The sequence below is a fragment of the Gobius niger genome (assembly GCF_951799975.1).
Source record: "Gobius niger genome assembly, chromosome: 1".
In the NCBI taxonomy this organism is placed as follows: domain Eukaryota; kingdom Metazoa; phylum Chordata; class Actinopteri; order Gobiiformes; family Gobiidae; genus Gobius; species Gobius niger.
Window position 1 is genome coordinate 46,865,705 of NC_136852.1, and position 25,135 is coordinate 46,890,839.

General features: G+C 42.3%; 1 protein-coding gene across 2 annotated transcripts in view; it reads right to left on the reverse strand.

Annotated features, from left to right (window-relative positions):
• Positions 1-14,029, reverse strand: part of whrnb (whirlin b) — a 215,123-nt gene extending 201,094 nt beyond the window's left edge. Inside the window, exon 1 of one of the 2 annotated variants that reach the window (XR_013793441.1) lies at positions 12,727-14,029. Coding sequence is in view for 1 of the 2 variants with exons in the window: in XM_079567260.1 (XP_079423386.1) it covers positions 12,727-13,431 (705 nt within the window). In the remaining variant the exon portion in view is untranslated. The remainder of the gene's footprint in view (positions 1-12,726) is intronic. The other variant, XM_079567260.1, reaches the window with a different exon arrangement.
• Between the last annotated feature and the right edge of the window lie 11,106 nt (positions 14,030-25,135).

Consider the following 25,135-nt stretch of genomic DNA (forward strand, 5'->3'; position numbering starts at 1 on the left):
CCCCATATAAATGTTATTAGCGCTATTGTCACCTTTTTTTGTACTTATCAGAGCAAATGGAAACATTGTTTTTCTGATTGCTTATTTAATAAAGTTTTGAAAAAAGTATACTTTTGATACTCTCCACAAAAATCGGGCGAAATTACATACTGAACTGGACTATAAGATATACTTTAAGGCAGAGGTGTCCAGAGTACGGCCCGGGGGCCAAATGCGGCCCTCAGTCCAATTTTTGGTGACCCTAGTCTGCATCGGTACATATCATGAGATGGTCCTTTTTAGTTGAAATGCAATAATTCAACACAATTCTACCCTAACAACTAACATTTTATTCTAAGACAGAGCTGGCATGAAGTTTTTAAGCATTAACAAAGGTGTGGGGCACAATTCAGACTTCTGGGTTTCACGTCGCTAACCACCGATCTGTGGCCCTTCACCGCCTGTACGCTTCAGTATGCGGCCCCACATGAAAAAAGTTTGGACACCCCTGCTTTAAGGTATACTAAAAGGAGCAGTGAGTGACCGCAGTGCAGCATCAGGGACCCATCTCCAGATGTGGAGCCAGGTTGAGGGCCAGTATTCATTCATTCATACATTCAAACCTCCACAGACACCAGGAGAGAAACATGCCAACTCCATGTAGAAAGGCCCCATCAATCCGAGGATCGGGACCTTCTAGCTGTGAAGCACGAGCGCAAACCGCTGCGCCACCATGCCGCCCATTGAGAATCTGTGGGATGTGCTGGAGAAGGCCTTGCACAGTGGTCACTCTCTCCCATCATCAATACAAGATCTCAGTGAAAACTTAACACAACACTGGATCTCTTGACATTGCAGAGGCTTGTTGACACATTGCGAATACGAGCTGTAGTCAAAGCTGAGAGCGGCCCATTGTACATTACTTTAGGGGCAAATGAAATCTTAGCCTGATTTGAAAGATGGTATAAAAGGTGCACATAATTTTGTGGATGTGGAAAATCTGCAATGCGTGGAAGGGTTTGTCAGGGCTAGAAACAAGACTAAAACTAGAAAACAAGTACCAAACTTTGCTGATCCACAAGGGAATTTAAGTCATGGATCAGTAACAACAGCAAACAGCGATACAATATGAATAAAAGATGTAGCAAGAAGGGAAAGAGCAGCAAAAAAGACTTACCAACATACAGACCTACAAAAAAATCTAAATTACACTTTCACGTCCCGTCGCTGTCAGAAAACAAGAGAAATCGGGTACAGAAGTTTTAAGACTCTCTCCCGGGCAAACAAACCAGAAAATACCTCGACTTTAGCCTTGGCGCACATTTAATGGACCTTTGAAGCAAAGCACTTCAAAGCAAAACAACATCTTTTTAAAATTATCCGTCTCCCAAGGCCACCTTTATCCTACCTGACTAAAAACATCTTGAAGGACCACAAGTGAATCGATATAAAAAAAGAAAACATCGCAAGGCTGTAGAGACATCACAGACCAAATACATGCAGCAAATACCGGCGCGATGCGTAGGACAATCAAGGCTATTTTTACCGCTCTGACAGTGGAAAACATCTATTACAGCGGCTGCCTGTGGGCCAGTGGGCACCGCGGCCTCCCACGCGCCACTTCAGCGTGTCAGGGTGAAAAGTCAGAGCTGGTATTTAGAAATCTGGAACACTGTAACAGGCAAAACAGTGACTGACTGCGACGGAGAGATGTGACTTTTATTGTGGCGTAAAGACACTCTTCACCGAGTCGCCTGGAGCTGACGTAACTTTGCTAATAAGAGGGAACAGACTGGTTCATCTTTGCTTCAAAAATGTATTTCAATCACAAATTCGTTTGCCCAGATCCCATTCACTTATGGTATTCCTGTTCACTACACCAAATTCCGAATGAAAATAAGTATTAGGACACATTTTCTTTAGATTACTGATATAAATATATTTTTAAAAAAGCTCAGACATCCACGTGGATCATTTTTTAATAGATTTGGATGAATCTCAAAGCGTCACTCGCCTAAACCAAGATGTCCAGCTGCTTTAATTGATTAGACTCAAATGAGGAAACAACACACTTTCAAATTTCACTTTGCAAACATATTATCACTTTAAAACTCTCAAAAGAGCAGGCTACACATTGACACATTGTCAATTCCTTCTGTAGGGGATATTTCAGGATTTTGACATAGGGGCCTCATTTCCCAGTTATCCAGAGTGTTGCTGATTTCTGGAGATTTTTTTTTGTAATTCAAGCAGTTCTTTTATTTGAAGAGTTTCGTGGTGCTGGGCTAATGCAAGGCTAACGCATTTCTACGATGTCAGCTAGCCTGCATTAAAAACAGTCTGACCCGCTCCACAGAGCACCTGAGGCAAATCACTTATAACGCCGGATTAACGATAAAAATGTTTGCGTTGATAGAATCATTTCGTGGTTGTATAAGCTACGCAGCAGCGGAGTGATCTTCTAGAAAATAGTCCCTCAAAAAGCGATCATTCATGTGATGCAAGGTCAGTTATATTCCAAAAATTATTCTATCGACACAGACATTTATAAGGCTAGTCTGGCGTTATAAGTGATATGCCTCAGGTGCACTGTGGAGTGTGTCAGACTGTTTTTAATGCAGGCTAGCTGATACCATAGAAATGCACTAGCCTAGCACAAGCCTAGCACCAAGTAACTCTTCAAATAGAAGAACTGCATGAAATACAAAAAAAAAATATCTCCAGAAATCAGCAACACTCTGGATAACTAGGAAATGAGGCCCTATGTCAAAAATCCTGAAATATCCCTTTAATGTTGTCAGCACAGTGTACGAAACATGCATTTTGAGAAACAGCTTTTGAGTAAACTGAAACTAAAACCTCATAATTATTCTTAGTTCATAGGCTTTTTCAAAAATGAAACATATTGCAATATTGTGATATGTATGTACCACAAGATTATAATGAAACTATGCCTTTATTTGCCCAATGATGACAACACTGGGTTTTGTCATTGACTGTCTTTAACCACAGCATGTCTATATTATATTATTGTTTTTTGCTGTAAGGGGGTCATTTACTGAAGCATTTTGACACGTACAAACACGTTGGAGTGTGCTAAAGTGAAGCAAAATGCAAGTGCAGTGAATTAGCATTTCTAAATTAAAACAGCAAAGGCCGCAGAGCAAACTTAGCGCATGGGTCCAGATGAATATGGAAACAAAGACTATGTGAAGTATAACTGCACAAGAAATGAGTACGTTAGAGAAGCGCATTGCCCGTGACAGTAAGCCTGTGCATGTGCGTATTCCAGCTGGCTCGATATTCAGAGAGGAGTCTTATGATCAAAACCTCATAATCGTCAGACAAACATTTAGCAGCGCTGATCACTGTTTCCTGCTTGTTTCCATCCCTGAATAAAGATAGTCCTTGCTCATTTTTTGTACACCTCCCAATTTAGCACCTGGCTTAGTAAATGAGGCGCTCAGTGTTTTGTGATTGTACCAAGAACAAGTACCTATGACTAAATGAAAAACCTTCATGCCACTATCACTCACTATTCAAGTGAATGGCCCATTGTAAAGTATCCTCCCACCGCGCGAGAACAGGTGAAGATTCGCGTCCTGTATTCAGTGTGAGTATGAGGGGGATTGTGGAGCCATTTGCAAACATGAAATATGCATCGCCCTCTGATTGACGGGACACTGGCTGTAGCTCCGGGATGCAGGGATTTTTCTGCCGTATTGGTTTGCGAAATAGAAGATGTGACGGAATTTCAGATGAGTTGTGGCTCCTATAGCAACGACTTTGTGGCCAAACTTTCCAACACTTGACAAGCAGATGCTAAATGTAGCAAAAAATGTTGGACAAAATATAGATCATCATTAGAGGTTATGCTTCACTGTCTAAAGCCTCTGATCAGTTTTGTTCTTGCGCTGCACCTACAATCAGAGAAGTGTAACCTTTCCTGGGTTAAGTATGACTGCATTTTATAGAATCATTAAACATAAGGGTATTTGTGCCCTTTAGACACATTTATTTCAATCTACATTACTTACTTAAAATAACCACATACCACATCTAAGGGGTGCAAAGTTGGGTTACACTTTATTGTACACTACCTTGAAACAATGTACTAAATTTAGTACAAAATGCTAAGGCCCGAATAATATAAATAAATGAGATCACTGGTTCACAACTGGTAAGGCAAGGTAAACATTTTCCATGTCATTTTTACAGACAGGTCTCTATGCTTTTTCACTAGCTTAATTAATGCTAGGTTTACACATAACAACGATAAGTCACGAGCGGTACATGCCTTCGCTTCTTTTTTGTCCTGTTTAACCTGCATTTCTGCTACACGCTGTGCTGCACACACTGCCCCATGTTTGCCCTATTTTTACAAATTATTTTACACTTTTTTCGTTTCTTTTTTTTACATTTCCGCCCAAAATTATTCCTCATTTTTATCACTTTTCCTGACTTTGGACATGAACCCGATATTGTAAATTAGCAGATCTTCCACACATTATTGTTCTGTTTTCGGGCTCTAGACGACAAGTATTATTAGGTATCGGAAAAAGTATCGTTCAGGTATCGGTATCGGAAACCAAGTATTGCTAAAGTACTGATATCAGGGAAAAAAAAGTGAAACTGTACCCTGCTCTATTCGCTCTGTTTGTGACCTCCACGAACTGAGGGTGAAGGAGGGTGAATCGTGATATTCGCTAAATATATACTCACAAAAAAAGACGGAGAAATCACTGAAGACTTTTACATCTACCTGCTGAAAACAGATTCACCTCGAGAGAAGAGCTCGCAAGCAATGAGACGAGAGCGCACAGAGTGAAAGACGGCAGCCTCTCCAATGGCCGACCTTTGTATCCTGACTGAGGGTAACATTTTTCTCCAGCTTGTGTACTGTAGGAGAACCCGATCCAGCGTTGACTAATAATGGAGCCTTGTAGTCTTTGCAATCCGACCATAAACCTCTTCCTTCAAGTTAAAGAGCACTGCAATTTGATAATTAAATGTCGCCCTCTCATCTGTCAAACGTGATGCATCAGAGCCGGTCCGGCCCGAGTGAACCTGGCAGAGGCTGACAACACACACACACTGCGCAAAACTCCCCAAATCCAGTTAACCTTGAGTCGAAGAAAGACGGAGCACAACACTGGACAATGTCTCCTCATGCTGGAGACGCTGTGTCAGTAAAATGTCCTCTCCATGTCTCTCGTTTGTCATAGATGCAAAGTTTATGTCAAGTTTGATCCGGAGCACATCAGTGTAATTAGGCGGCATGCTCTCGAGTTCTCTGCAGGCTCTAAATGACTTTGAAGTAACGCCAGACGACAACATTGTGCATACTAATTCATTTACTGCGCTCTAATGGCATGAACGAGCAATCATGTAGGCCTGTCACGATGGACAGAACTGCATGGGAAATATTGCGATTAACGATGTTATTGAAGACGTTTCAATGCTATAGAAATTAACTCTAAAGCAGTGGTGCCCAAAGCGCGGATGATGGAGCGGGTTTGAATGCCCACAGGTGCACACTGTTGTTGTTGTGTCCTTGGGCAAGACACTTCACCCACCTTGCCTCCAGTGTCTACGTACATTGGCGTATGAATGAGAGTGGGTGGTGACTGGTTACTTGCTGTAAAGCGCTTTGGGTCTAGTGAAGGTAGAAAAGAGCCACCATTTGACCATTTCTTATTAAATTGGCACACTTAGGCCCAATCTCAATTCTCCCCCTCAGCCCTCCGCTTAGCCCTTTCCCTTCGTTTTGCGCGTTCACGAGAGACGAAGGGGTGTCCCAATTCTATTTTGCGGTGAGGGGTAGGGGTGAGGGAGAGGGCCACATAGCCCTTCAAGCGAGGGTTTTGCTTATGCACACTCCAGACGAAGGGGTAGGAGGAGTTTGACAAAACACGGAAATAAGCTGCGAAATTAATTCACGAACATCATCACTAAACACTCTTACAACATTTATAAAGTTGCAGAACGCTTCGTTTGTGACTTTATTTGCTTTGTGTAACAATTAAAACAGTCCATTGCGTTAAACGTGTCAGTTCTATGTTTTCGCTTTGCTGCTGCAAATGCTATTTGCGCTGCATTGGCGACTTTTGCAATTTCTTTCCAAACTTTCGATACGTCGCTATTGCCATGACACACGGGGTTCATCACTGCTGCACCCGCTGTCTCCCCGCGGTCTGTCTACCCGCGCCGCTGTGCTCTGAGCCCGGGTCCGAGGCTGTCTGTCCCCGGTCTGAGGGCACCTCGGCAGCCTCCGCTCAGGCCCGGGGGCTCAGAGCGGAGGCTGCAGGTGCCAGTCCCCGCCCTGGGCGCACTGTGAGCGGGTCTACCTCTGTCCATCCCCGCTGAGTGCGCTACATGAGCGGATCGGCTGATCTCTCGCAGCTCTGGCTGCAGCCACAGCGGCCCGCGGTAGAAGCAGCAACACACGGACGGGGAAGGAGCATGTAGCGCCGGATGAAGCAGAAACAGATGAAAATCTGTTGGGTTTAGGATGAGACGAGTCCTGTTGTTTAGGTGTTACAAAAAAGTATCAGTCAATGATGAACTGGTTCAGTATTTTATTTTTTTACATAACCATAATCATCTGTGTTAATAGTAAATGCAGTCAAATGGAGGGCTGTCCCATTTCTTAGGGTGGTCTTTTCAACCCTCACCCTTAGCCCTTGGTTTCAGGGTGTAGGGAAAGGGCAAGGGCTAGGGCTAGGGGAATGGGTAGGGGTAGAAAAGAGAATTGAGATTGGGCCTTAGCCAAAGATGGTACTTTTTACTGAAAGTTTCACAATTCTACATGATTATAGCCTGAAAAAATGTGAGAAAGAACTGCCATTATTGTTCCAAGCCTAATTAAATGTCTGGGGAACAGGAAAACCTCTGCTAAGTATTTCCATTTTATAGTTGTTACTGCATTCTGAACGCTTCAAAATGTGGCCCTGGATGAAGATGGTTTGGACACCCCTGCTCTAAAGCTTAAAAATGACAGTTAAACTTTGTTTGAAAAGTAATATCCCACTATAAACATAAACTACAATGTTATACAACCTACTTCGGGTGAAAATACATTACAATAGACAAAAATGTGACAAAAAATGCAAATAAGTATACACACGATAAATACTGAGCCCAAAAATGTAGTTTATTTGTCATTTATTTAACACTCGTCAATATCCTAGTTGTGTGGGGGGGGGGGTTTGTTTGTTTCATGTCAAATCAATCTACTGTACATCCGATTTTAGTGGTGAACATTTTCCCTTGTTCCGCACTTAGTGAACGGACTTTGCGCTCTATCGTCTACAGGGAATGTCATGACACAGGAAGTGCCGATACAAAGCAAAAAGAGGCAAAACTGGGTGGAATAAGGTGAATAGATACAGGCCGCAGTGCATAATACAAGGGGGCGTGGTCTAACCGAGGGGCAAGGAAGTACTATGTTTTGGGAATTAACATTTTTCCAGTAGACGTAAAAACCATAGCTAGCGTTAGCTTGTAGCATGATTGTAACACTAGCTTTCTTGTTAGCATTGTCCTTTTTTGAAGTATTTATAAACCAGTTTGCTCCTCTCCATGTCTCTGTAGGCCTATCTTTATTTCATAGAAAAATATATCAAAAATTAGGGCTGGGCGATTATGTAAAAAAAATAATCAGGATTATTTTCCCCATATTGGTCGATTTTCGATTACATTTATATGTTTTAAAGAAAATATAAATAAATGTGGCATGTGGAATCTCTGGGTAAGTTGAAAGTCAGACTCACGCTAACTTTACGAGCGATTCCCCCAACTTCTCTCGCAGTGACGGGGACAGATAGCGTCGCTACTACGTACGCGCGGAGTGATATGAAAGCACAAACTCCGTTGCCATTGGCAGCGGTCATTATTTTTTTCAGAGGTCCTTTATCAGAAAATAATGACCGGTAGAACGTTGGGAAATCCCATTCAAATCAACGGAGCTTCTACTTACGTTGTGAAGAGCCGTATAATAAGAAGATATAATCAATCCTTTTTGGGGGGCGAGCGTCAAGCGTTGGTTCATGAATGTGCATTGCTTTGACAGGAAGCTTCTTCTCCTTTGTGGCGCGGCAGAACGCTGCTGCTGCTGTGGCCACTCTTGCATCATTGCCCCACTTTGTTCACGAACACAAGCAAAGTGTTGCTTTGCTCGCAGGCGGTGAGGCCCCCGTGGTTAGCGCAACTTTCTTGATGATTTTACATGCAAAATCACCAGGTCCTCTCCTGTAGCTGCCACGTGTGCCATGCTCCGGGTGCTTAGTGTTTGTTTGGGCCTAAAATCCCTGGGATTGACTTGACAGGCGCTGCAGCATTGCGCCTCCATAATTTTTTCCAGAATCCGACAGGTCTGGCCAATTCTCCTCGATTAAAACGCACCACGCGATTATCGTGATCGGTCTTTATTATAATCTCGATTAGATTAAAATTTGATTAATTGCCCAGCCTAATGAAAATTCAGCATTTGTTCAAGTAATGATGGAGAAATGGGAGGCTCGTTTTAGCACTGAAATCAACGCTTCTGCTGAATGACTTTTTTTTTTTTTGATGCAGACATTTACCAGCACATCATGGAAAACATGGCACAGACTCAGCACGAGATTACGGTTTTGTTCACATGAAAACAAGAGCATTTCCCGAGGCAAAACAAACGCTGCTGACCTTTCTTGTATGATTAACATAATATGATTAAGCTTAACCTGAATTTAGTAAAAAGACCGTAGATTTCCAGGAAACCTAATTAACAAATTATTTTAGAATCAACAATATAGATAAGAATTTGATGGCTCTATAGTAATACATGCTGTTCCCTGTTATCTCATGTGTACGTTGACGTCTCATTGCAGATTTTACGCATAATGCTTTTCCTATTTTGTTTTTTATTTATACTATTACTATGCCAGTTATTCAAGTCATGATTCACACACGCACCATGTCGTTATTACTATATGTATGTATTTCTTTCTTAGCTGAGATTACCATGACTTGAGTGCTGTGGGGGATTTTTAGTTTAGTTTAGTTTAGTATTTATTTAGAAAAAACAGGGACAGTGTACAATAAACATTAGCCTCAAGGGGAGAGATGCATTGTACCAGGTTATGACTCTAGTGCTAATTTCTACCCGTAGGCCCTGGGCAGGCTGATGTTATAGCAAAATACAAAGCACTTCACGTTTTTCTTCCACCAGATCCCTAACCTGGCTAACGCCATGCTGCTGTGTGCGCTCGAATCATTTCGAACTGCACAACAGCCTGGGGACCATGGCCGAAATTTTCGCATGGATTTGGGAACCAATCACAGAGCGAGGAGGGCCGGCAAGACGGTGACGCACTATACGATATACGGAAGCTTGTAGTTTATTTACGGATAAAAATAAAAAAAAGTTAATTTACGGATCCAGCAAGACAGCAGCAGAAACGATGGTATTTTTGGATCAAGCTTTAGACCTTGTTCTAAATAGTTTATCTCAAAGTTTACAGCGGGTACGTCATACGTCATCTCATACGATGATACGATTGGCCATGGCCACGTGCAGACGCATTATAGACTTTTTTAATTCTTTTTTCGTAGCGCCCAATAAACGACTATGGACGATCGTAAACCACACCTCTCCTACGAGAAAATGAATTGGTGGTCCCCAGACTAAATATCACTTGTGATTTTAGTCTGGTGTTAGCCAGGCAACCAGATCCCCAGATTGTTCACTTTCCATTAAAGCAGCCAATCCCTTTAAGGTCTCCCTTTGGCTTTAAGTGTCAGGACCCTGCCCTTTACTTGGGGGTTTGTCCCCCCTTTTAAATTGTCCGAGTGGTGCAGAAGGATTCACAATAGTAAGTCATTAAACAAAATGAAGGATGATAATGATTCATAATGTTGCATGAAAAAAGCCAAAATCCCCATGTTGTCTCATGATCAATCCTGTTAGTCGCTTCTATTCCGTCGCTGCACTCCTTCAGATTTGGTGGTGGTGGCGTCAGACCAGAATTCATTTCGAAGAGGCCGGAGTTTCAGAGCACGACTCGCTGTGTGGCCCTGTGGCTTTGGACTGGGACTGTGACACGGACCAGTGGAGTCGTAATGCTGTCACGCTGCAGCGTTCAGCATCAAACGGACTGTCCACGGTTTACAGAGGACGCGGGGATGAGGCACAATGGGGAGGTGTCGCTCATGCTTTTTTTGCAAATGTAAATCACTGGCACCACAGAATATTATGTAATGGAAAGTGTAAATGACTTGCTAAAGATGCTGCATGGTCATTTAGGTGCAGTGTGGCTCTCGCCTCCAATATAAAGTCTTATCTCAACTTGCTCCCTGTCTCTCCCTTGAGAGATGGGGAGCTAAATGTAGGCAGTGAGCCAAACTGACCTGCTCATGGATAAATACAGCACATTATTTCCACCACTGCCCTCCTAACGCTTACATTTGTAGCGTACACAGCTGCAGATGATGCCACAAAAAGTTATATTTGCAGACACAATGGGAAGATGTATAACCACTCCAACCATACATTTTTGCTGCAAAGTAGGATGTATTTCCAAGTAAGCTGATGTTATTATTTGTCACATGACGCATACATCTGACCACACTGGGTCTATAATACTGCTGAATGTGGGAACAAGTTGAAAGTGTCAGTGAAATTATGGAACCAAAACCCATATAGAATCAAATGACTTTTGACTTTTACTGTCAATTATTTCCCTATGGGGTTTTAAAGCAGTACTAAGTAATTTGTTTACCTTAATAAATCCTTTCCGTAGTCCCTCTGGAGGTAATACAAGTGTTAATGGGATGATTGAGGGGTCTTTTATTTCCCCCTGGTGTTTCTGGTCAGAAAACCACTTTGCAGCTTTCCCTGCTCCGACCCGGAGGCCCAATACACACTAATAGAATCACGAAGAAGAAGCTAGCAGGCAAACGGGCAAAGCTAACTGCGGGCTAGAGCCACTTAAACAGTATTTACAGCCAAGTTTGAGTGAAACAAAATATCTCCATTGTGTAATTGGATGTACAATATCCCTCTCTCCCTTTGTCTTTTCTGTCAGCGTAGTATTTACTCGGACAATTAATGAGTAAAAAACACAACATGCTACGACACCTGCAGTGGGGCTTATGGCCTCTAGGGGCATGAGTTACTTTGCTCTGCTTTTGCCTGGCCTGCCAAACTACATGCTTTTTCATAGATATTTCAAAGACATGTAGTCTGGGAGCAAGCATGATCTAAAGGATTTCCCGGTGGGCGTGATTGACCGACAGCATCAACCAATTATGTTGCAGTAACAAGCAGCAGGAGCCTTTCCAAAACGGAAGAACAGACGGTTCTTCTTTTGAATAAAAAGGAGGAGTGTCTGGCAGGCCAGGCAAGTTCTGCTTTAAGTGCATAAAAGAAAACAAAGTTGGTGCATACCCGAGGGCCATTGTAAAAGCATTTCAGCTCACTGACACTTAAGGCTAAAACATTCTCCCACTATTTTTCTCTACCTCCTTCCAGTGGTTAAAGGCACACTGCATAACATTTTGGATTCTACTTTTGCAAATTACAAATCGTGCTCCTAATGCAGGGGCCACGTTGTTTTTTGTTGTTATTGTTGTTGTTTTTAACTTGCCAAGACGGCCAGACTATGGCTAGAATTAGGTTGTTTCAAACAAGTATACAAATCTCAAATAGATTGTAATTGCCTGAACACATTTAAAAAAAGCAACACAATAGCTGCAGTTCTGCGTTATCTTTTACATGAGAATGAAAACATAGGTGTCTTTCCCCCATTGTTGGCAATGCATAATGGGCTTTATTATCATCTGCGGGTCAGATTGAAGGAATAGACGGACCACATTTGGCTCCCGGGCTTTAGTTTGCCCACACTTGTGTTAGGCACAGAAAACGCAACACTGGATTTGAGGCGAGCCGGAGATGGGCCTGCTTCTAATAAAGTTACAGTCAGATCTGAGGAGAGGCAAGGCATTGTTTTTTAAAGACATTTATTATACAAATATCTGTAATAAAATATATACTTGTGTTTTATTCTATGTGTTGTGTGAAATGTTGCGCAGTGTGGCTTGAAGTACTTAACTCATTTGAGAGTATTTATACATTTAAAAAAAAGTTATTTGACCTTCCAGTGACCCAGTGGCTGAATAACATCTAGAAAACATACCACAAACCCTAAATAGGCTGAAATAAAATTGGTCCTGGAGCATCAGGCCACCAGGATGGAAAGCAAAGACGCCAAAGTAACCACATGTGGCCACTGCAAGGTCAAATGCGCACTACCAGCTGTTTTTCTTTTTCACATAAAAAGTTGCATAATGCACCTTTAAAAGTTATATGTGATAAAACGACTCTAAGAAATACAAAAAAGTCAGCAAGCCACCTTGGTGTATACTAGAAATCACAACATAAGTCTCTCTCTCTCATAATGTCTATGCGGTGAGTATGAAAACTAAAACCCACAAGCTATAATTAATTTACAAAGCCAGAACAATAAAAGAAAGTTAACTTATACCAAATCACACCTCTGTGGGACAGACTTTAAAGACAAGGGTCAGCAACAGGTTACAACTGTCAATCTAAATCCAACTCATACAGATGACTTGGCAAAATCTTATAAAGTAGGACATGTGGCCGATGGGACAGAGGGAAAAGGCGTAATTGTCTGCGCTGTGGTACATCTAAAAGAGGGACAGGTGGTCACCCATATTCCAAAAGCAGCCGCACGGACACTTTACCTTGACCGCCTCGATGTGCGTGACCCCGTCGAACATCATGTCGTTCACGGTCACGATCTGGTCGCCGACCCGGAGCCCCTCCCTCTCCGCGGAGGACCCGGGCTCCACGAGGGACACGTAGATGCCCACGCCGTGCTCCGAGCCGCCCCTGATGCTGAACCCCAGGCCCTCGAGGCTCCTCGCGCGCACCAGTGTCACTTTACGCACCTCTCCCAAAAACGGCCAGTCCAAGAACCCCCCTCCTCCTCCTCCTCCTCCTCCTCCTCCTCCTCCTCCTCCTCCGCTGGTGCTCTGCTCCTGGATGCAGGTGACATACTTCTGCAGCGCCAAGTCGTCTCCCTCCCCGTACCCCTCGGCCGTCCCGTTACTGGCGAGGAGCTCCGGCTTCAGGTAGAGCCCCTCCGAAGTGTACTGGTCGAACAGCAGCTGGTCCGAGCGCGGGATGACGAGGCGCAGCATGGGCATGAGCTGCCGCTTGGTGCCCGTGTTCAGGATCACTTTGAGAGTCTGCACCAGGTCGTACACGTTCCTCTTGGCGTGGTAGACATTGAGGCAGTGGATGAACTGCTCGCGCTCCACGTCGTCGAGGAGCACGTTGAGCGAGTTGTGGAGACGGCGCACGTTCGCGGAGAGCGCGCGTCCGGCCGAGCCGCCGCTGCTGAGGCAAGAGGTGTTGAGCTGAACTTGCTCCAGGTCAGCGCTCATGCCGCCAGCAGCAGTGAGGGCATTTCTTCCTGGAGGAGTGCGCGGGGCGTCCCGTTCGGAGGAGGACTTCAACAGGTGCTGCGCGCTGGACTCGGAGATGGAGCCAGCAGCGACGAAGCCCCGAGAGTGTCCACGGATGCGTTGGGCATTTTTTCAGAAAGGTTTAAAACACATTTGCTTTCGAGGGATTTTTTTTTTCCTGCTGCGCAATGTCGACCCAAAGTTGTTAAAGAATCCTCAATAGCTTGTTAAAAAAGAGGGGGGTCTTCAAAGGAATCCCAGGACGCCTCTACAGTCTTCACAGAAGCGATTAACATTTCCAGCTGCTAAAATGCGTGCGTAAAAGTTCCCCCGTTTGAACCGCTGCTCTGCGTAATAGTCCAAACAACAAGCAAACGAGCGCCTTATCCAAACACGACCTCTTCACTTGCACTTTTGGATCTTTTTATTCCGATTCAAGCCCGTCCTTCTCGCATCGTAAGGCAAAAGTGTCCGCGCGGATGCCAGTGGTGCACCGCGTCCGCGTGTGGCTCCCCTCTCCTCTCCTCTCCTCAGCTGCGCGCGGCGACTGGCAGCGGCGGAGTCGGACGCGCTCAGGGCAGGATGTGACGCAGAGGAGTGTGTGTATGTGAGTTGCCTAGAAACTGACATTACTCTCTCCTCGCGCTGCTCTTCAGTGATTATTTTTGGCGTTCCATTAGGTGATGTAAGGAACCGGAGACACGGGAAAAGGGGAGGCTTTGTGGCACTTTTTTTGGTTTGGTTTTTCAATGATTTTTCTTTTCTTTTCTTTCTTACCCAAATTTAAAAGTTTCTTGACTGGAGAGCTATAGCCAGCCAGTGTAACGTCTCATTTGAAAGCTAAGACCAACAAAACTGATCTAAACGTACCTTTTTCCTTGCGTTGTTGCCACATTGTTATCATTGTCGTCGTTGTCATTTTTTGTCACTTTTTAAATGTTTTTTTAATGTTTTTTGTTTGTGAAGAATTATAAAATATATACAAGGTTTTATACTGTTTTTTATTCTTATTACTGTTTAGCTTGACTTAACAAAATGTATGCGAAGTATTCTCAGTTCTCTGTTACAGCGGAAAAGTACCAGAACACCAAAGTGTGTGAGCACAAAACCCCCGTGCCCCAAAAGTAAGATAAACAACTGCCTTCCTCCAGAAGGATCTTATCAGTTGCAACATTCCATTGAAGACATAAAATTGGGGGTCGCAGGGCGGAACTACGTGACGCAGTGGAAGCACTGGAGCCAATGGAACCAATGAGATTTAGTTTTAGGCTCATGAATATTCCAATGTTTAATGTGATACAAATACTCTGCTTCCTAGTAAAAAATCCAGTCTCCTATGGCAATGGACAGCTGGTAGACTCGATGTTAGGGAACTAGGGAAGCAGAGCTCTGTATTAGATGACCTGTTAGGGAAATAAACCTTTGTGATTTAATCTTCTGAATCCTGGGTCATCTGTGCTGGTATGTGTTATTAGCTGGTAGTGTAGCGTTGTTTGTCAATAACTCTTCTTCCAGTGTTGAACACGCTTGGTGTTGTCCGACGTTTGGGTAATTAATTAGGAAGTGGACAACACAGGAGAAGGAGTGAAAAACTCTAACTCAACATTTGTTTTGCTTTTTTCAAGAAGCTTTTAGATTTGGGTAATGACAAACTGGAGAATACGTGCTCGGTTCAGGTGAGGTTTGAGAGGTTAAAGGCCCCACCTGATTTTTTTGATTACAGACAATGAAAGAGGAAGCCACTAAATGAATATGTTAGTTGTCCAAACATTCTTTACTTTTAGAACATATTTGTAATTTTTCCACACGAGTTCATTGGCACAGTTCACAACTTGCAGGGTCACTTTTCTAGGGTCATTGTCACAGAAATACTTGAAAACTGCAGTTTATGAAATGCTTTGTTATTTGGTGAACAGTGTTTCTCCCACACATGTTGGAATTTACATTATACTAAAGGAGGACGAAACAAATTCTGATCCACTTGTAGAAAAGAAAAATCAGGCCGTGCCTTTAATCTAGATTCTGAAAGACCACGTTCAGTACCATCATTGTAAGATAATCATTGTGACTGAGAAGTGCTGCGTAAAAAAAACAAATGTTAAAACCCAAAATGTTAGGCTTGGTACAGTTTGGTACCATAAACCAGTGGTTACCAAAGTGGGGGTCGACTTGGGACCCCATGGGGGGTCGCAAAGCCTTGGCTGGGGGTCCCCAGATGATTTCAAGATGATGTAATATACAGTGGGGAAAAAGGTATAAAGTCAGTTCACTTAGAAAGCCACAACTGCAACTTGACTGCACTTATAGAATCACGAAGAAGAAGCTAACAGGCAATGCTAACTTCTGGCTAGCCCCGCTGTAAACAGTAGCAGCCAAGTTGAGTGAAAAAAATGATCTCCATTGTTTAAATGGATTTACAATATCCCTCTCTCCCTTCGCTTTTTATGTCAGCGTAGAATTTACTCTCACGGACAATTAATAATATAAAAAATCGCAACATGCTACGAAACCTGCAGTTACACTTATGGCCTCTAGGGGCATGAGTTAGTACTGATATAACATGCTCTGTCCTCACCCAATAAACCAATAAATAAAAAGAAAAATATTACTGTTTTTAGTATATTTTTAAGTGTAAAACAGCATATACTATGTGTAATCCATTCAAATATTCAAAATAAACAGATTAAATACATATTAACTTGATTTTAAATGTATTTCTGGCCTTAAGAGGCAATAACTTTATTCAATGGGGGTCCCGAGTTGTTTATGTGTCAATTTTTGGGGCCCCGGCCAAAAAGTTTGGGAACCCCTGCCTTAAACCATAAACCTGGCTCAACAACCGAAGCTGCATCTCCTGGTGCTGCATTATGGCTCCAGACATGTCTCCCCACGTAGAGGCAAATGCAGAGGACACAGTTGTGACAGTGAAGTCCAACTCCGCTCTGACTGAATGCCTGTGACGAACTTGTGTAAAGTAACGGCGCTATAACATCGTTGGACACTGTCATCAGAGAAGACACACCTTCCATCGAGATCATATGTTCTTTTTCACATCGTGAGAAAGAGGAAAAAGACGCAATAGCAACACATTTATACTGCAGTTCCAAGTGGCAACACTGTCTGTCTGAGTGGGAGGAACGGATTCCACAAGTCAGTGGGTTCAATTCAGTGAGTCAGAATTTACCATGGCCTGAAAATGCGATTGCAAATACCAATCATGTTTTCATAAACATGATGCATTTATCTCATTCGTGTAGTTTTATTATTTATTTATACATGTAGATAAAGCTTCTTGACTAAATTCCTTTTGCACAAGATTATGGGATAGAATAAACAATGGGTTTATTAAATGGATACACAACAGAGTTCTTTGAAAGTTGCAACTTCTTTTGCATGATCATTTTTTTCTCTTTGTTTTACAGGAAACAGGAGCAAAAACTACACATACAATGTTCATGTTGTTAAAGTGTCCAAATCTACTTTCAGTAATGAAGCAAAACTACACCAATTTTGTTCACAGGATCATTTTCTCCTGAAAGCTCCCAGATCGAGAGGGACTGAAATGGGGCAAAGGGCCTTTCAGTTCTGTGCTCTCCGTTTGACTGGAATAAGCTGCAAAATGAGTATTCGAGAGCTGCTTTCTCCAAACTCTTTAATGCATGTTGTTTAACCTCTTAACCCCCACCTGAACTGAGCACATTTTTTACAGTTTGGCTATACTCAAATCTAAAAGCTTCTCGAAAAAAGCTTCAAATAGCATAACGAAAGCAAGAACAAAATGAGGATGAAGACATAACCGAAACACAAAAGAAAACTGGCAGTAAATGTGACAAAAACGCAACCGAAGTGTCAGAAACACTGTAAAAAAAAAAAGAAAAACAGACAGAAACACACCAAAAAGAGTGACAGAAACACTGTAAAAGTGACAGAAACACAAGAAAACAGTGACAGAAACACAGTAAAAAGGTGACAGAAACACTGTAAAAAGTGACAGACACTGTAAAAAAAAACAAAAAACAGACAGAAACACTGCAAAAGTGACAGAAACACAAGAAAACAGTGACAAAAACACAGTAAAAAGGTGACAGAAACACACCAAAAAGACTGACAGAAACACTGTAAAAAGTGACAGAAACACTGTAAAAAGTGACAGAAACACTGTAAAAAAAAAGTGACAGAAACACAGTAAAAAGTGACAGAAACACTGTAAAAAGTGACAGAAACACTGTAAAAAAAAAGTGACAGAAACACAGTAAAAAGTGACAGAAACACTGTAAAAAGTGACAGAAACACTGTAAAAAGTGACAGAAACACTGTAAAAAGTGTCAGAAACACTGTAAAAAAAACAGACAGAAACACTGCAAAAGTGACAGAAACACAAGAAAACAGTGACAGAAACACAGTAAAAAAGTGACAGAAACACTGTAAAAAGTGACAGAAACACTGTAAAAAAAAGTGACAGAAACACTGTAAAAAGTGACAGAAACACTGTAAAAAAACAGACAGAAACACTGCAAAAGTGACAGAAACACAAGAAAACAGTGACAGAAACACAGTAAAAAAGTGACAGAAACACTGTAAAAAAAAAAAACAGACAGAAACACTGCAAAAGTGACAGAAACACAAGAAAACAGTGACAGAAACACAGTAAAAAGGTGACAGAAACACACCAAAAAGACTGACAGAAACACTGTAAAAAGTGACAGAAACACTGTAAAAAGTGACAGAAACACTGTAAAAAAAAAAGTGACAGAAACACAGTAAAAAGTGACAGAAACACTGTAAAAAAAAAGTGTCAGAAACACTGCAAAAGTGACAGAAACACAAGAAAACAGTGACAGAAACACAGCAAAAAAGTGACAGAAACACTGTAAAAAGTGACAGAAACACTGTAAAAAGTGACAGAAACACTGTAAAAAGTGACAGAAACACTGTAAAAAAAAGTGACAGAAACACTGTTAAAAGTGACAGAAACACTTTAAAAAGTGACAGAAACACAGCAAAAAAGTGTCACAAACACTGTGAAAAGTGACAGAAACACTGTAAAAAAAAAAGTGACAGAAACACTGTAAAAAGTGACAGAAACACAGCAAAAAAGTGACTGAAACACTGTAAAAAGTGACAGAAACACAGCAAAAAAGTGACAGAAAAAGCAATGAAAAGAACGTCTAAAAAGTGACGACAACAAGACAAGGAAATAGATCAGTTAATTTAGTTTTGTGGGTCTCAGCTTTCAAATCAGGCGTTACACAGGCCTATAGGCTACAAACATGTAGAAGCTTCTAGATTTGGGTAATGCCAAACTGGAGATAATCGGTTCAGGCGGGAGGTAAGAGTTAGAACCAAACATACTAGCATGGGTTTGTTTATATTGTAAACTGTTTGTGGATCTTCATGTGCTGCCTGGTTAAAATAATAAAAAGGAATAAAGAGGTCAAATAAGATGAAGCAAAAGTAATAAAGGAGGGAATCAAATATAAAATGTATTTGTTACTTTCTGCAAACAAACATCCGTATCACTAATATTTTGTTTAATGTGTGGCTCCCTCAAACTCTCCCTTATCTTTTCACACACTGCCCCTGTAATTCCTATTCTGAGATGATTAGATTAGCGGACCGTGTGTCGGTAGGCCGCGGTGGGGGCGGTAGGTAGGTGCCTGTCAGCCTATAAGCCGATCAGCCGCACATAAGCCACCGCCTCTGGGGACATCTTGTCATAACTACCTCCAGCTTCTCGCCGGCTATTTTTACTCCGCTATTTATAGAAGCCCGGAGTCACTCGTGAGCTGTGTGTCGCCCGTTCACCGTTAGCGCTATATGTAAACACGGCCACTGCTGCGTCAAAGCCCTCCGCAGGACAGGGGAGGCAGGAGGGGGGCAGGGGAGGGGGAGAGAGAGGAGGTCATCTCGTCAAGGCTAAGTAATAATGAAGTTCAATGTCATGGCTTTCCGAGCATCCACACTGCCACCCACTGTTGGGAAGCCTGAAGGAACGCTCAATAAGACAGGGAGGTAAAGTGTAGAGCAGTGTTTCTTAGAGACGTAGAGCGTTTATCAATGGACTAATCATAGCCTCATTCTTCCGGAAACCATAAGGAAGTGGGAGATAGAAGGCTCCAGACGTTCCTCCCTCTAATGGACATTCCACTGAAACGTTTTTGTCTCTCTGTAAGTCATTATTGAACTCAAGCTTTTCATTCTGACCTCCACGTGTTTGTCTTCTTAACCCACACAACATCGTCCCGTCTTATTCTTTTTGCTCTTTTCATTTTTATTCTCTCCCACTCTCGCCCTCGCCGAACGCTATGGGGCGTCCACAGTCCATCGCTTCTGAACAGTCAATGCTTAGAGTGTGAAAAAATCCACCATGTTTCCTCATCTCAGAAAGCAGCCACGCCCATGGTCACATTATAGTCAAAATAAGACAAAAAACAGCATCGACCGCACTCATCTGCGTCAGGAGACTTTCATGTGGACGCTCAGTTTGCCCCCTGTCTGTTAGTCAATTAAAATGTGTCACGATCTCTAAAATGGTGTCTGTGATGTCCAGTTTAGCAATTTTATATTTCCTATTGCCTTCAGCAGCAATGAACAACCTGATATTTACACATTTTAAAACACTGGTCATTTTTATTCGTTTTGTGTCAAACGTTCGGTTGGATTGTGGGAGTCACAGTATTTGATACTGTTCGGCTTGATTAATTACTATTATTATATTGCCTATTTGTTGTGCTTCTTCAAAAGTAAACTTCATAATCCAGTGGTCACCAAAGTGTGGTTCGGGGTTTGCCTTCAATTTAATTTGATTATATAATGTTTTATGATTGTAATTTTTGCCGGGCAGACACGGGTGCATCTAGACATGGCAGATGTCAGGAAGTAAAAAGCAGTGTTTAAATTATAGTTCAGAGATGAATGCATGAGCAAACATTAACAGCGAGAAACAGGCAGTAGGCAAACTTCATTCACGGAAGTACAAATGACTTAATTTAAGTATATAATGGCCAGTGCAACTAAGATAAAAAATATTTTGTGAAACTGAGGTGCACTCTGGAGGCCTGTTGTGTGATCAGCGGTGAAAAGCGAAAATTAGGAGTTGACGTCTTGTTGGACTGGATTAACTATTACCGCTAATACATGTGTTAAGTGATGATGTCATCGATCCACTTCCGGTGTAACAGGCCAGAGTATACCCCCATCCAGACTACACCCGGGGTTAAAGGGGCCTAGGCCATTTCATACCCCGGGTATAAAATGGCCTAGGCCATTTCATACCCCGGGTATAAAATGGCCTAGGCCATAATATACCCCGGGGTATATTATGGCCTAGGCCATTTTATACCCGGGGTATGAAATGGCCTAGGCCCCTTTAACCCCGGGTGTAGTCTGGATGGGGGTATACTCTGGCCTGTTACACCGGGTCCAACGGAGTTTAGTCGTATTGACTATAATGACATTTTGCTGATTTTAACCTGTTGTAGAGCCGACAACAAGCCTCTTTTAAACATTTGATCACAAAGAAATATCACATTTACTCTTTTCTTACATTAATTATAATGTATTTTTTCCATAGCCTACACAATGAATGCTTATTTTAAGTTTAAAAATAGTTTTGTTTTTTATGTATTATCTATAGAGCTCTCAGAGTTTGGACCCGGACGTTCTGTGCACAGAAAGTTGCATCGCAGCATGATGCTAGCATCCTCAGTTAGCATGTTTTCTGTCCATTTGGAGCGTGAGCTATCATAGCTTACATAGCTTAGCTTAGCTACAGCATGTTTTGTTGAAGTAAATAAATATCTAAACAGCATGTAGCTGAAAACATGCAGATGTAACTTACAACATATATATACATACATATATACATACAAAGCAGTGCCACCATTTGAACACATTTTAAGAAACACACTTGATTTGACATTTATTTAAATTTCATCATTTTTTTACGTTTATTTTTCATAGTGTTTTGTTTGATCAGGGCGGCAGTGGCGCAGAGAGTCGAGCGCGTTGTCTTGTGACCGGACGGTTGGCAGTTAGAATCCCGCAGATGAACACTGTTGCTTTGTCCTTGGCAAAGACACTTCACCCACCTTGCCTCCATTGTCGTTCCCTACACAGACCAAATGTATCAACTGTTATGATCAATATTCAATACTACTAAAACTACAATTAGGCCTACGACACACAGGGTTCATTTTAATTTAGTTTTGACAAAGATGTATTTTAGTTTTTATCAAGATTTAGTCAAATAGGCTTTTCATCTTTAGTCTAGGTTTAGTCTGCCAAAAATGTCATGTTTTTGTTGACATGATTGAATTGCAAAGAAGAAAAAAAATCAACAAAGAATTGCAATGTATTATACGTATAATGTATATTTATATGTGTAATGTACCTTTGACCTGGCATTGTGGAATGTATCTCGTAACCCAGCAACAGTAACGGGCAGATTCCAAAATGTGTTTTCTATATGACATCACAGAATTCCATAGTTAATTAGCATATACCAGTGGTCACCTTCTGGGCTCATTGTGTCCTTGCTTCTCACAAGAGACACATACACTCCTGGTCTACAAGGGCAAAAAACTTCTTTATTTACAAACTTGTGACAGTCGCAACATGAAACACGTGTGAACATGCTCTCCGGGGTTTCAGAAAGAGGTTCTTGTAGAAGGGGGTTGTTCAAACAAACTATTACTTATTTTAAACACACAGAAGCAACGTATACAGTGGAGCACAGGTGCGGCGTGACAGATCCCTGGAAGTCAGGAAGATGGGTTCTGCTCACACCAGCACATTAATGTCCTCTGCAAGCCGGAGCATTGATGCAAAGAGCGGCAGTCCTGAGGAGACCTACAGGATTCAGGACACCTGGGCCTTGACCAACGTTGAGCTGAAGAAGCAACTTAATGCAGATGCAAAGACGATGCTGCGGGACGACGGCCGCTGCAGGACGAGGCGCACGACAAGGCGCACGACGAGGCGCGTGGGGTGTATGAATATTAATGTTTGTTGATGTTGATTTCTCATGCATGCTCATTCAAGTTATCAAACACTGATGCTATGATCTACTTATGCTATATTATACCTTTATTTTTAATGTTCCTTTCATGAGTTTGGACAGCGTAGCTTCATACCCTAAAGCAACAGCGCAACCGACCTGGCCAAGACCACTGAGCCGGCAAAGAGTTGAACCCGTGCCCACACAGACACTGTGTGCTTGGCACCAGGAAGTTAGCCCTGGAGACCTGTTGGTGCGCCGAGCTGCTGCCCACAGACTCTCGGCCATCGCCTGTCTACCACTGGCGGCTTCCACTTCAAAACAGCAAGACCTAACAGTGACAGTGGCGCGGAAAGTAGAGCGGGTCGTCTTATGACCGGAGGGTCTGCGGTTCGATCCCGCTGGTGCACACTGTCGTGTCTTTGGGCAAAAGACACTTCACCTCCAGTGTCTGACACTGGTGGTTCCGTGATGTAAACGCACTCCACGTCAACTGTTGGTGTCTTGCTGAAAAGTGTTCACTCCTCTTTTTGCGTCCATACGTTTGCTTCCCTTTCAGTTTCACTGTACCCTTTAGTTACGCTCCAAACTCATCAGGGAACACACCTCAAATAGTACTTGATAGGTTTAAGCACTAATGTTGTAACTTGATGTAGTAGTACGCACTTCCGCTGGAAAACCAATCACTGCTAGATCCGATGCTATATTAGGGGCGCATCTCACCTTCAGCCCTCCTTTTCGCCTCTGACGTCACGTAGCTTAGCCTGGGGACAGAGCCGCTGCGTGTGGCCAGCGTCTCGTGCCAAACACGCGATTCAGTTGCACAAGGCGTAAGGCCGCGCAACTGAACTACGTTTTCGCCATATGCGTCTTTGGTAAGTTTCCGTGTGGTTTTCATTCATTAAATCTAGTTCGATCTGTCCTAAAACCGTGCTGTTTGTAGCATGTTGGCGTCTTCCTGAGCTCACGCCTCTGCCATGCGCATGCTCTACCTGCCGTCCCCGTGGGCTGTGGCGTCGGGGCTTTACCTTGCTGTGCGTATGCTGTGCAACACGGTCATATTGAGAGAGGACCGGGCGAATCGTGTGCGGAGTGCTTCATTTGACAGTTTGTTTTCACAGTGCTTCCAGGAAACAAATGTATGCGTGCTTCTCCTTCTAAAACAAGTCATCTTTTCATAGGATCCTGTTACTACCTCCCTTTATCATATGGTCGTGGTCGCTTCGATCTGCTGGTCGCTTGGTTAAAGTAAGCGCCCACCCGGCGCACAAGTTAAAGCTGCGTACGAACTGAACTGAACTCAATTGATCAGGGCGCTCACGAACTACTCCTCCACAAACAAGGTAACAAGGCTATCGCCATCTGCGTGGCCCTAATACGCAACGGCTGCTGTAATACTTCATTCCTATCCTGGTTTCCAAGTTGTGGAGCTTGGCCTTGAACGCCACATTGTGCAATAGGATTATTACATTTTGTTTTATTTTATTCATTGTTTGAGTGGATGTGGATACGAATGAGTGTGAATGCGGTTGTGTGTGTTAACAAACGATTTTAGAGTAGATTTATAAATTGAACAAAAATGCATTTTCTATTAAACTAAAATAAATTCTATTTTATATAACTTTTATTTTGTCTATTTTCATGCTCCCATCGAACCTGTGACCTTGTAAACAAATAATTGTGGTTCCTTGGGCCCAGAATCCAAGGCGGCGTTGCTGGTATTTATTAAAGTAGCTACATTTTGATTTAAGTTAAGCCTCGGCTACGACATTGACATGTGTCACAAATCACAAATAAACAAACTAGCATCGTCAGTACGTAAAATACTATAATTATAATTCTACATCTGACACCTACATCTGCTGTCTGTGGCCGCTCTGGGCCTGTCTGACCTGCCTCACGTTGTCATTTTTAATATCGTTGTGGACATGATACAATTTGCATGCACACTTTGACTGAAGTCACCAGGCACAGACAAATGTTACTCCACTCAGAGCAGCATAAACACAGTCTGTGGAGGATAGTGGTTAAATAGTAAACTTCAAGAACCCTGGTTTCCAACAGTAATCAGTCGACCAGTGTCCTGCATTTTGTTTTCTTACATCAAGAGCAAATGGGCATCTACACTTATTTTGATTGATCAGATAAAGTTAATGAATTTTTTAAAATCTTTTTCAACCAGCTACGAGAAATTGGTCTTATTCTTTATTCCAATAGCACAAATCAAAGATGAACTCCGTAAAATCAGATATTGGTTAATTCATAGTTTTATGGGCGGCGTCAATTATGTTTTTAAGTGTGTAAAGCATGTACAAAGCAGGAAAACACCAAATGATGTGCTTTACTGGCAAGTCCCCATGAATCTATGAATTAAGCCTTCTTCTTGCATGACAAGAGCATCAACCACTCGTTAGTTTGAAAAGATGCTACTTTTGCACACAATTTAATCTTGATTTAGAACAAAAGCCACAATCATCGGTTAAAGACAGGACAGGGAGTGTATCTTTGAATAGCCTAAAAGTGATAAAAGAAATATGTAAAAAGAGTGTTGATTAAAGTCTTTGACTTGGTCTGCATAAAGGACAGATTTACATTAAGGCCTAGAATGGAGTTTTTTAGTTAATGATGCTAATAATATAATGATAATAAAGTGTGTTTATTATAGAGTGTTTATTACCGGCTGCG